This window comes from Myotis yumanensis, unplaced genomic scaffold (genome assembly GCF_028538775.1).
Source record: "Myotis yumanensis isolate MYYU_CA2020_CCGP unplaced genomic scaffold, mMyoYum1.0.hap1 SCAF_18, whole genome shotgun sequence".
NCBI lineage: Eukaryota > Metazoa > Chordata > Mammalia > Chiroptera > Vespertilionidae > Myotis > Myotis yumanensis.
The window spans coordinates 9,410,165-9,423,997 of record NW_027223769.1 but is presented as its reverse complement, the minus strand read 5'-3'; the positions used below and the strand labels follow the sequence as shown (position 1 = coordinate 9,423,997).

Sequence of the window (13,833 nt, the reverse complement as noted above, 5' to 3'; positions counted from 1 at the left end):
GGAATGCAGATGGGTGCAGCCATTATGGAAAACAGTGTGGAATTTCCCAAAATTAAACATGAAACTGCCATTTGACCCAGTGATCTCACTTATAGGAATATATCCTAAGAAACCCAAAACACCAATCAGAAAGAAAGTATGCACCCCTGTGTTCATAGCAGCACAATTTACAATAGCTAAGATTTGGAAACAAGCCCAAGTGCCAATCAGTAAATGAGTGGATAAAAAAGCTGTGGTACATTTACACCAAGGAATACTATGCAGCAGTAAAAAAAGAAGGATCTCTTACCCTTTGAGACAGCATGGAGGGACCTGGAGAGTATTATGCTTAGCAAAAATAAGCCAGTCAGAAACACAGGTACCACATGATCACACTTATGTGGAATCTAATGAACAAAATAAACTGATGAACAAAATAGATCCAGAGGCATACAAGCATAGAGGGAAGGGAGGGTGGATAGGAATGATCAACCAAAGACCTTGTATACAAATATGCGTAGCCCATGAACACAGACAATAGAGTGGTGAAGTCCTGGGCAGGCGGTGGAGGGCAGACTAGAAGGGGTTAATAAGGGGAAAAGGGGAACATATATAATACTTTCAACAATAAAGATTTAAATAAATAAAGTTTATAAAATGCAATATACCAGAATTGGAGTTGAGCTTAAGCATTGCTACTGAGGGAAAATTTCATGCCATTAAGTACATATACTAGAAAACAAGAATGTTTTAAAATCAGTATTCTAAGCTGCCAGCTTAAGCTAGAAAAAAAAAGGAAATTTAGTCCAAAAGTAGCAGAAGGAAGAAAAGTTTTAAAAGCAAAAAACAAAATAGTAGAAACAAGCCAAAATATATATAACATCAACACAGCCAGGAGTTAGTTCTTTGAAAATTTTCATGAAATTAATAAGCCCTAATCAAGACTGATCAAGACAAAAAGGAAGACCCAAATCACCAATATCAGTTGGTTTGGAGCGTTGTCCTGTACAACAAAATGTTGAATGTTCGATCCCCAGTGGGTCGGGAGGCAACTGTTCCATGTTTCTCTCTCACATTTCTCCCTCCCTCTCTCGAAAATCAAACATATACTTGGGTGAGGAATTTTTTTTTTTTAATTGAAGCTTTGGCCTGGGTTTGCTCAGTAGTTAAGAGTGTCAACCTGCACACCACAGGGTCTCTGGTTCGATTCTTGGTCAAGGGTATGTACCTGAGTTGCAGGTTTGCTCCCTCCCCCTTTCCTCCTCCTCACTCTCTGAAAAACTGCAAAAAAATTCCACTTAAGGAAGAAATAATTTTACCAGTCTTAACACAAACTCTTTGAGAGAATAAAGGTAGAGGAATACTTCCTAACCAAATAACCGAGGCAACCTGATGATGTCATTAAAAGAAAAGAAAATTACAGCTCACCATCTCCCATGAACACACATGTAAAAGTTCTTAACATAATATTAGCACTGGAAGCTAGCAGTTTATAAAAAGGAGAGTACATAATGACAAAGTCACGTTTATCTCAGGAATGCAATGCTGTTTGAACATTTGAAAATCATTAGTAATTTACTACCTTACCAGAATAAAGGAAAAAAACTGCAATTCCAAAAGATAGAACAGGCGTTTGATAAAATTCAACACCCATTTATCAACAACTAAGAAATGGGAGGGAGCCCTAGCCAGTTTGGCTCAGTGGATAGAGCGTTGGCCTGCGGACTGAAGGGTCCCACCCAGGTTTGATTCCAGCCAAGGGCACATGCCCGGGTTACGGGCTTAATCCCCAGTTGGGGGCGTGCAGGAGGCAGCCAATCAATGATTCTCTCTAATCATTGATGTTTCTATCTCTCTCTCTCCCTCGTCCTTCCTCTCTGAAATCAATAAAGAAATATATTTGAAAGAAATGGGAGGTAATCCTAAATTTGATCAGTGAAATGAAAAAGCTTACATAATGGTGAAATAATGAATGCATTTCCCTTGGGGTAAAGAATAAAAAGCAAAGGCAAAATTGTCTCAATATTTTATTTAATGTAGAGGTCCTCAATTCAGTAAGACAAGAAAAAAATAAAAGATTTAAAGAATGAAAAGGAAGAACTAAAAGTATTTGAAGGTGACATAATTGTGTACATAGAAAATGCAAAGGGCCCTGGCCAGTTATCTCAGTGGGTAGAGCATTGGCCTGCGGACTGAAGGGTCCCGGGTTCGATTCAGGTCAATGGCTCATGCCTGGATCTGGGGCTCAATTCCCACTAGGGGGCGTGCAGGAAGCAGCCAATCCATGATTCTCTCTCCCTCTTCCTCTCTGAAATCAATAAAAATATCTTTTTTAAAAAAATGCAAAAGAATATTCAAACCACTAGAATGAATACATGAATTTAGTATGGTAAGGAGATAAGTGGTAAATATACAACTATCAACTGTAAACCCATGGACATGGACAATGGGTATTGAAGGCCTAGGTATGGGGAGGAGTAGTTGGTTGAGGGGGGCAAATGGGAGACATCTGCAATAGTGTCAAATTTTTTAATAATGCCCTGGCCAGTGAGCTCAGTGGTTAAAGCATCAGCCCTCACACTGAAGTGTCGCAGGTTCGATTTCTAGTCAAGGGTGGATACCTGGGTTTCAGGTTCAATCCCCAGCCCTAGTTGGGGTGAGTACAAAAGGCAACCAATCCATGTGTCTCTCTCACATAAATGTCTCTCTCTCTCTCTCTCTCTCTCTCTCTCTCTCTCTTTACACACCCCCTGCCCCTCACCTTCCACTCTCTCTAAAAATCAATGGAAAAAATATCCTCTGGTGAGATTTAAGTAAATAAATAAATGAATGAATAAAATCAACTATATTTCTACTTGTATTCTGCCGGGAGCCGGTCCATCCTTGCTGCTTGACACAGTCGCTGCAGAGAAGAAACATCTGCACAGCATATGTTTCAAGGAACCTGGCGTATATGGCATACTGTTCTTAATATGTTTGCTCCCCTTAGCGCTATGTATTTTAACCAAGGTCACCTCTCTGAGAAAGGTTGTTTTCCCAGGTAGGGATTTTCCCCTGAAGTTAGGGAGGGAATAAAACCCCTTAACTAAGTGCCAGGTGGGTAGTTAATCACTTTAACTAAGAACAATCACACTTAAGCTACATAATCTTTACTCCCTGGAATAAGAAAAGCCCTAACCTTTGGAATAGAAATTGATAGGATTAAAATCAACTGGTATAAATACAGATGTAACAAGACAATAAAACACAGAACCTAGACACAGAACCTAGAGAGAGACAGAGCCTAGAGACAGGACTTGGCTAGAGATCCTACACGGAACCTAGAGACAAGACTTGGCTGGAGATCCTACACAGAACCTAGAGACAGGACTTGGCTGGAGATCCTAGACAGAACCTAGAAACAGAACCTAGAGACAGAACCTAGCAGGAGAACATGGCAAAAGATCCTGGACAGAACCTGGCTACAGAACTTTGCTGGAGAACCTAGACAGAACATGGCAATAGAACCTGGCTGGAGAACCTGGTGACCGAACCTGGCTGGAGAACCTGGAGAACCTGGCTGGAGAACCTAGCGAGAGAACATGGCACCAGAACTTGGTTGGAGATCCTGACCAGAACTTGGCTGGAGATTCTGGCTAGAGAACCTGGCTAGGCTGCTGATCAACTGAACACTGCCTCTGTGTCATTCCTTCTTCGCCGACTCCGTCCACACCTTTGGGGACCCCTGGACCTGCTGGGGTTGGACCCCAGCAGTATTCTATGATGATATGTATATCTATTCTAGTACAGACGGGTTGGCAAATTATGGCCTGTGAACCAAATTCGACCAGCCTCCTATTGGAATACACCGACACTCATTTATTTACATGTAGTCTGTGGTTGCTTTTACAAGGACAGAGTTGAGTAGTTTCAACAGATCATATGGCCTGAAAAGCCTAAATATCATATTAACTATCTGGCCACTTACAGATAAAGTTTGCTGACACCTGATTTAGGACAGATTATTGGGAAATTAAATGTAACATGCAGCACAGCTTACAATAGCATCGGTAACATCAGGTGCCAGGAATGCATATAACAAAAGATATTTTTAAACCTCTACAGCAGTAGTTTTCAATGGAGGGGAATTTTACCTTCCATCCTCAGGAGACATTTGGTAATGTGTGGGCATATTTTTGGTTGTCACAGCTGGAGGCTACCACTGGTATCTAGTGGGTAGAAGCCAGGGATACCACTTAACATCCTACAATGCATAAGACAACCCCTCACAACAGAATTATCTGGCCCAAAATGTCAGTATTGCTGAAGTTAAGAACACTGCTCTACGTTGGCCTGTGGACTCAAGGCAGTCCTAAGTTCGATTCTGGTCAGGGCACATGCCGGGGTTGCAGACTCAATCCATAGAAGGTGGTGTGCAGGAGGCAGTCAATCAATGATTCTCTCTCATCATTGATGTTCATATCTCTCTCCCTTCCTGTCTCAAATCAATAAAAAATCCTGTATAATAAAAGCCTAATATGCTATGTGTCCTACTGTTCGACCAGTTGCTATGACGTGCACTGACCACCAGGGGGCAGATGATCCGACTGGTAGGTTAGCTTGCTGCTGGGATCTGGCCGATCGGGACTGGGTGAGAAGGGCTAGACACGCCCTGGAGTCCTCCTTCAGCCCCTCTCCGGTGGGGTCCCTCAGCCTGGCCTATGCCTTCTTGCAATCCAGGACCCCTCAGGGGATGTTGGAGAGCTGGTTTCAGCCTGATTCCTGCAGGCCAAGCCAAGGGACTCTACCAGTGCATGAATCCATGCACTGGGCCTCTAGTATATATATATATTTTCGTTGGCCAATGGACTCAAAAGTTCCCAGGTTCGATTCCAGTGAAGGACACATGCCCGGGTTGCGAGCTCAATCCCCAGTAAGAGGCGTGTAGAAGGCAGCCGATGAATGATTCTCTGTCATTGACGTTTCTATCTCTCTCCCTCTCCTTCTCTGAAATCAATAAAATATATATATTAAAAAAACAACAACACTACAATGAAAACCACAAAACATTGCTGAGAGAAATTAAAGATCTAAATCAATGGAGAGTTAATCCATGCTTATGGCTTGGAAGATTCACTATTTTTAAGATGACTTTTCTCCCAAAATTGATTTACAGATTGAACATAACCCTGATCAAAATCCCATCAGACATTTTTAAAATAGCAATTGACATGCTGATTCTAATACTTATCTGGAAGTAAAAACCTAGAATAAGAAAAACAGTCTTGAAGAAGAAAGCTTTAGATTGTTACTCAATTTCAAGATTTACTATAAAGTTACAGTAATCAGAACAGTGAATTATTGCCACAAATACATCAGGAATAAGGAATAAAGAATAAAGAAATAGACTCACTTAAATCCTGATTTAAAATAAAGAGAGCCGCTGTGGCTCTGTTGGTTGAACATCATCCCATGCATCAAAAGGTTGCTATTTTGATTACAGGTCAGGACATGCCTGCTTTGCCTGTTGGATCCCCCCGTAGGGGACGTGCAGGAGGCAGCCAATAGATGTTTCTCTCTCCCCCTTTCTCTAAAAATCAATAAGATTATTAAAAAGTAAAATTAAGATGCCAGTGCAGTACAGTGGAGAGGGGAATATCTTTTTTTATTATTAATTTGAGAGAGAGAAACATCGATTTGTTCTGCTTATTTATGCATTCATTGGTTGTTTTTTGTATATGCCCTCCTAGGAAATCAAACCTGAATTTGGTTCACAGGCCATAGTTTGCCAACCTGTTTGTACTAGAATCAGCCTGCAGACATATGTGGGAGGCAACCAATGTGTCTTTCTCACATGTATGTTTCTGTCTCTCCCCCTCCCTTCCACTCTCTAAAAGTCAATAGAAAAAATATCCTCAGGTGAGGATTAACAACAACAACAAAAGAGTAGATTGATGATACATTTCTGTGCAGTAGACTGGTGAAAAGGAAAGTGGTGAGAGAAAAGGTAGGCAGATAAGGAGAAGGCCATATAAACTGAGGTGTGTAGGTAGTTTGAACTTTTATCTTTAGAGCAGTGGAAAGCTCACATTGTAGTAATGTGATTATATTTATATCTCATAAAAATATTATTCTGATTACCATCTTTAGATTGGATTTAGGGATGGGAGAAGGGCTATAGAAATATTTATATTTTGTTGTACATGCTTCCTAGAGAAAACCTGCATAGATGAAATAGTAAGAAGAGAGCACAGCATATGAAAATTTAATGATTGCCCTGGCCGGTGTGGCTCGGTTGGGTGTCATCCTGTGCACTGAAAGGTTGTCAATTTTGTTCCTGGTCGGTGCACATGCCTGGGTTTGGGGCTCGATCCCCAGTGGGGTATGTGTAGGAGTCAGCTGATTCATGTTCTGCTCTCACATCAATGTCTCTCTCTCTCTTTCCCTCTCTCTAAAAAAAATCACTAAAAATATTTTTTAGAAAGAAAAGTGAATGATCCATGAGTACTGTAGAAACTTAAGGAAGAAAGAAGATTGATATAAACTAACATAACAAAAAATTGGGTCCTTTCTAGGGATTTATTACTTGGCTTTACCAAAGCTCTTGTGGTTGCTTTAGGCAGATTGCAGCCCCCCACAGTGCCATCCTGAGTAGAAGCATTAAAATGGACTAATGTCCATTGTCTGTTGCCTTGGAAATGCTGGGAAAGCACATCATAGACCTATCTGCTGATTTGGCTATTTGTGCAAATACTTGGAATTAAAATAATTGAACCTTAATGTTGGTGTAGAATGTACCATTTCTGCTGCTTCTTTATCTCATGTGGGTCCCTGCTATGCCATCCACATAACTGCTTATGACAGTATTGCACGTTAGAAAAATTTTTGCATCTAGGATGCTGGATTATATATATGGCATGCTTTTTTCCTGTATAGTATTATCAAAGATTTCTCAAACTAATTTTTGTTACACTTTCATTAATTTCCAGCATTATTAATATGTATAAGTGATACAAGAGGGTGATGAAAATTATTATTAAATTGGTACATTACTTTATATAACTTAAAGGTTTAAATTTTTAAAAAAGATTTTTTTGTCATTAAAATAATCTCTTTAAGCTGGAAGCTCCTTGACATCCTTTGGAACAGAAACATCAAACAGCAGTAACCTGTCCCAAAGTAGTGCAGTTGGTTCTGCCTTTACACAGGATACAAGATCTGTAAAAACACAGTTATCTCAAGGTAAGTTGTTTTTTTCTTTCAAATATTTCCATTCTAAACTTCTATACTGGTTTTATCTTTCTCTGAATGTAAGAACTTTTGCAGTTTGTAATGACCTGTATAATTTTTATTTGGTTCTTTTAAATTTTTTCTCCTAATTGCTGTTGCAATAAGTATATTGTTGAATGACTTCACTATTTAGACTTTTTCTAGTCTTAGATAATAAAACTGAAGCAGTGACCTTTCCGTAAGTTTGACAATTTTTTGCAAAGCAAGTGTAATATAAATTGTATGATTATACTTAAATATATCAAATTAATCCTAGAGCCACCACTGAAAATGAACTCTCCTTAATGAATTTAAAATAACAGCTGAAAAAAGCAAACTATTCATTATGCTCCTGCATCTTTCCTAGCATCCTTACAGGATCTAGAGCAATGATCAATGGGTTTGCTGCAAGAATTTTTAAAACATACAATACCTGACTATTTAATCGGGGGCACTGGCCTCTTTTCCCTTAAATTGTCAAATGGGGAAAAAAAATGACAACAGCCAACACAACAATAGCCATTTGGTATGAATGAATTAAAATTATACAGTACCTGGGTGTTTGTTTGTTTTGGTAATTAGTTTATGTATACCATGAGATGAAAAAGGTTGAAAACTGCTGATCTAGAGCAATGGTTCTCAGTGTAGACCACCCACAACCAAATCATCGTGAGTACTGTACTTAAAAATGTAGATCCTGAGAACCGCTACATCAGAACCCTTTTAGGGTCAGCATTTAACAAGCTTCTTAAACTACCCTGTTCTTTTTCTTTTTTAAATTATATTTTTCCCCTCACCCAGTCTTACAGCCTTCAGTGGTCCCAAGTTTCCATATCTATTTTTATCTGTTGCCAAAGTAAATGTTATTGGCTTCATTGCTTTATATAGATGTTTACTTTAAAAACAATGTGAATTCGTTTCAGAAAGATGCCATAATCGCAGGACAATATTTTAAAAATCTATTGAGAATAAAATCAAGCTAATGCTAAACATAATCTCTCTTACTGTAGATATTTTGAAATAATTGTAGTTACTGTTACTCATTGATTTAAAATAACTTAATTTTTAAACATTCTAAAGATTTGTTGTAGATTAATTAGAAATATAGTAAGCATAAGGAAAAAATTAAAATGCCCACAATCTCTACCCAGAAATAACAAATATTTATATTTTGTTGTACATGCTTCCAGACTTTTTTATAGGTTAATTTAAGTGTATATTTGTGTGTATGAGTATTAGTTTGTTATTTTAGTTATTAATCTTTTTAAGCATTAGTTTCCTAAACTATAAAATGGGACTTTACTGGTAACTAACAGACTTATGAGGATTAATTTTTTTATATATATACAGTGCCATTAGTATCATAGTACCTAGCACATAGAACATGATCAGTAAATGTTAGCTATCTTAATGAATAGCCAACTTTAACCTTAATATGGAAGCACCAGAAGAATTCTTATTAAATCATAAATAAGGATGCCTATCGTCATTGCTATTCACCATTATTCTTGGATATTTAGCTAAATCTGGAACACGTGAAAAAGAAATGAGGCATAGTTATTAAAATTAGCATTATTTGTCAGTGCTATGACTTACTACTTGGAATTAAGAATTCACTAAATAACCTAGAACTAATAAAGGGCTTAAATTAGAAGGAAAATATAAAGTAATGCACAAAAATCAATCATTGTTCTAAAACCTAACCTACTAATTATGTAATGGGGATAAAAGATGATGTTCACAATAATGAGAAAATATGTAAAAAATACATAATAAGAAATAAGACCGCCCTAGCCGGTTGGCTCTGTGAGTGGAGTATTGGCCTGTGGACTAAAGGATCCCAGGTTCAATTCCAGTCAAGGGCACATGCCTGGGTTGCGAGCTTTGTCCCCAGTGCGGGGTGTGCAAGAGGCAGCCAATCAATGATTCTCTCTCATCATTGATGTTTCTATCTCTATCTCCCGCTCCCTTCCTCTCTGAAATCAATAAAATATATATTAAAAAAAAAAAGAAAGAAAAAAAAAAGAAATAAGACCAATTTCTATGTTAAAAACAAAATTTAATAGAGCAGTGGTTCTCAACCTTCCTAATGCCATGACCCTTTAATACAATTCCTCATGTTGTGGTGACCCCCAATTTCATTGTTATAAATTAAACATAATTAAAGCATAGTGATTAATCACAAAAACAATATGTAATTATATATGTGTTTTCCGATGGTCTTAGGCGACCCCTGTGAAAGGGTCATTCGACCCCCAAAGGGGTCGCAGCCCACAGGTTGAGAACCGCTGTCATAGAGGGATCTAATAAGATAATGCAATTAGAGAATTATTTTATTCCTAGACACAGAGATAAAGTATTGGGAAGGCTTTACTTGTCATATTAATTAAGTTTATTGTAATTTCAATAAGTCTAAGTGGAATGGTATGAGAACTTAATAAAACAGGTACACATACTATCTTAAAAATAAAAGTGGAGGTATAGACATATCTAAAAAATAAAAAGCAGTGAAATAGGGCTTTCCTCCTCAATAATCTATTCATAAAATAAAACAGTGCAGGAATAAATTAAGAGATGAATGGAATAAAAATCAGGAACAGATCCAAGTATAAATATGTATTAGTATATGATAGAGGTATTATTTTTAAATTAGAAAAAGGGAAGCTGTTTAATAAATGATATTGGGAAAGACAACTGCCTGATCATTTGGGGAAAATAACTAGATTCCTTCTCTCTTACTTAGGACTAAGTTAAATTTTAGATACAAATTTTTTAAAGTATGTATCTATATATATAAAAGCCTAAGTGACTGTAGGACCAGTCAACCAGTTACTATGACATGCACTGACGACCAAGGGGCAGACACTCAGTGCAGGAGCTGCCCCCTGGTGGTCGGTGTGCTCCAACAGCGGGAGCACTGCTCAGCTGACTGATGGGCACCAGACGCTGGGCTCACAGCTGGCAAGCACAGCTGTGGCGGCATGAGCTTTTCCTGCCTCCGCGGCAGCACTACCAAGCAGTGGTGGCAGGCACAGTGGGAACAGGATGAGCAGGAGCGGCACAGCATCTGGCCCGGCCTCAGGCTCCTCCCTGGCCACCTGCCCCTTCACACAATACTACATCCCTGCAGGGATCGGGGTGAAACCAGCAGTCCGACATCCCCTGAGAGGGCACAGGCCAGACTGATGGACCCCACCAGTGCATGAATCTGTGCACTGGGCCTCTAGTTTATTGTAAGAAAGAGATATATTTATATAAAGAATGGCAGCCCTGGCTGGTGTGGCTTAGTCAAGGACACGTGCCTGGGTATTTAGTTTGCTCCCCATCCCCTGATTGGCGTGAGTGTGGGAGGCAACCAGTCTCTCTTTCTCTCGCTCGCTCTCTCTCTCTGTTCTTCTCGCCCTCCCTTCCACTCTCTCTGAAAAGCAATGGAAAAAATATCCTCTAATAAGGATTAATAAAACAATAACAAGGCTGAGATGGCCTGGGAATCTGCATTTTTACCACCGATAATTTCTGAATTTTACAAAATTAGAACATCTAGAATTTTAACTGATATCAGTATGTGAAGATGTCTCAAGGGGTGTGTTTTTATTATGCTGAAATGGCTATTGTATGTATTCCTAATAATATGTCTAGTATCACCTATATTTCTCTATTTATAACAAAATTGCCATCATGGCTAGTAGATTTTAATTACAAAGTATACAACAAATGAGATGTTGTGATTGCCCTGTCACTTGTGGTGCTTTAATACTTGTCATAGGGTCTTTTCTCAAAGAAAAACCTGATAAAGTAAATTTTGTAAACTTAGAAGAATGTAGTATTGTAACATTAACTAAACAATAGGATTTTCAAAAAACTTAACACTTATTTTATAAATTAAATCTCTTTAGAAGATCATACGTAATGACAAAATGTCTTCTGATAGGCCAAAACTTATATAAACCTCCATGATTTCCCAGAATATACAGTGTTTTTGTTAATGGCAGAGTAAACTTTGGCATTAATGGCTGGAAATGGTACACATTTGCAATTGCCTACTTTAGATAACCATCATCTTGGGGAGTAAAAGCCTAACGTGCAAATCGACCAAACAGCAGAACTACCGGTCACTATGACGCGCACTGATCACCAGAGGGCAGATGCTCAACACAGAAGCTGCCCTCAGGCCCGAGGCCAGCCAAGGCGGGTGCCAGCAGGGGACCACACAGATCGGCCCTAATCGCCGGCCAGGCCTACGGACCCTACCCATGCTTGAATTTCGTGCATTGGGGCTCTAGGTACTAATAAATGATCCCTGAAGCATCTAGTGAACAATAACCAATGCTTTGTCAGCATTCACTGGTTCACCAATTGTTGACATTTGCAGCATATATGGGAATTTTTTATTTTTTTAAAATGAGCATAATTTTTTTTAACAAAACATTTTGGTGCAGTATCATGGGATATGAGAGCACCTTGAACAGAGATTTATAGCAAATATAGGGACAAAAAATATGATGGGAACACCCGATGTTGCATTCTTCTGTTCATATTGTAACTGTACTATGAAGCTCTGACCTCAAAAGGAAAAATGGAATTTGTAAGTACAAAATCTGTATTAAGTAAAAATTGACAAGAGATGTTTTAAATGGCAAGGAATTATTATCACTGCTGTGTAATTACCTGAAGGGTTTATTTGTTGCTGGCCTTTTTGTTGTTGTTAATCCTTACCCGAGGATATTTTTCCATTGCTCTTTTAGAGAGGGTAGAAGAGAGAGGGTAAGACAGAGAAGCATTGATGTGAGACAAACACATTGATTGGTTGCCTCCTGCAGTGCCCTAGCCAGGGCTCAGACTGGGGAGAAGCCTGCAACCAAGGTACGTGCCCTTGACCAGAATCGAACCCAGGACATGTTGGTCCGCAGGCTGACGCTCTATCCATTGAGCCAAACCAGCTATGGCTGTTGCTGGCCTTTTAAGTATTGATGTTTAATTTACCCAAGCCCCTAAAGTATTGAAGAACTTCACTTAACTTTCTAGTTCTTTACTTTATTTATAATAGTAATTTATTGGAGATATTACCTATAAATATAAAGGTAATCATTAGACATATCTTCAGAAAGTACTGAAAATATTAAAGCTTCTGGAAATAATGGCTGAAGTATCAATAGAATCTTGTGGTTATGGTTATTGGTATAAACCTGCATCTGACCAACAGCATGAACTTTGATAATATTCCTGGGGAATCTTGTACCAGGCAGAAATTTTTGAAAAACTTATTTAACCTTATTTCAATAGGTAGAAATACAGATAAAATTCCAGAGTATTTTGTTGTTGTTGTTTTTAACTAACCTAGTGACCAGCCCACTAAAGATAATCAGTTTTAAACTCTGGTCTAGTAAGTAGAAGAATTCAAATTTGTGCTAAGGATTTGAATTGGTAGAAATAAAATAAGACATATTTTTAGCATCTAGGTTATTTTGAAATCCCCAAAGGATAGGGTAGTTTCTTATCTTTTGGTTACGTTTTAGGTCGTTCAAGCCCTCAGTTAGATCCTTTGAGAAAAAGCCCTACCATGGAACAAGCAGTACAGACCGCCTCGGCCCACTTACCTGCTCCAGCACCTGTTGGGAGAAGGAGCCCTGTATCAACCAGGCCTTTACCATCTACCAGCCAAAAAGCAATAGAGAATCAAGAGCACAGGCGAGGTAGAACTTGAGCTATTTACTAATTCCTTAATTGACTCATCAACATTTTCCATTCACCTTATTTTCATTAAAAAGATAAACTTTATATGAATGATCCTAGAAGGTTTAAACTGAACTTTGATAGAATATTCATTCTTTCAAATTTGGCTCAGAATAGTGATGGTGGTGGGGGTATAGATTTGGAGGGTTTTTTCTTTTGTTTTCTCATTTCTACCTTAATAGAAATTTTTGATTATCTGTCCTGAGTTAATGTGTTATTCTGTATGTCTTATAGCTGATATACACAAAGTTTCAAGACCAGAAAATGAGCAACTCAGAAATGATAGCAAGAGACAAATAGGTAAGTAACTTGAATTTAAAAGCCATATTTTATGCTTCTCAATAGAGAGGATATTTGAAATGTGTGGTGAGTAATTGCTTTAAAAAAAAATGAATTGTGGCCCCAGCCAGATTGCTCAGTTGGTTGGAGCATCATCCCTTGCACCAAAAGGATTGCAGGTTTGATTTCCAGTTAGGGCCCATACCTGGTTGTGGGTTTGATCCCCAGTAGGGGTGAGTATAGGAGGCAACTGATCAACATTTTTCCTCTCTCTCTCTCTCTCTCTCTCTTTCTCTCTCTCTCTCTCCCCCTCCCTCCCTCTCCGTCTCCTTCTCCCTTTCCCCCTCTCTCTCCCTCCCTCCCTGTCTTTCTTTTTCTTTTTTTAAATATATTTTATTGATTTTTTACAGAGAAGAAGGGAGAGGGACAGAGAGTTAGAAACATCAATGAGAGAGAAACATCAATCAGCTGCCTCCTGTACACCCCCCAATGGGGATGTGCCCACAACCAAGGTACGTGCCCTTTACCGGAATCGAACCCAGGACCCTTCAGTCCACAAGCCGACGCTCTATCCACTGAACCAAACCATTTAGG

The 13,833-nt window shown here is 38.7% G+C and overlaps 1 protein-coding gene across 2 annotated transcripts in view; it reads left to right on the top strand.

Annotated features, from left to right (window-relative positions):
• Positions 1 to 13,833, top strand: part of LSM14A (LSM14A mRNA processing body assembly factor) — an 80,034-nt gene that overhangs the window by 45,840 nt on the left and 20,361 nt on the right. The window contains exons 4-6 of one of the 2 annotated variants that reach the window (XM_070398704.1): positions 7,078 to 7,200; positions 12,744 to 12,920; positions 13,195 to 13,260. In XM_070398704.1, the coding sequence (XP_070254805.1) occupies positions 7,078 to 7,200; positions 12,744 to 12,920; positions 13,195 to 13,260 (366 nt within the window). The remainder of the gene's footprint in view (positions 1 to 7,077; positions 7,201 to 12,743; positions 12,921 to 13,194; positions 13,261 to 13,833) is intronic. The other variant, XM_070398705.1, reaches the window with a different exon arrangement.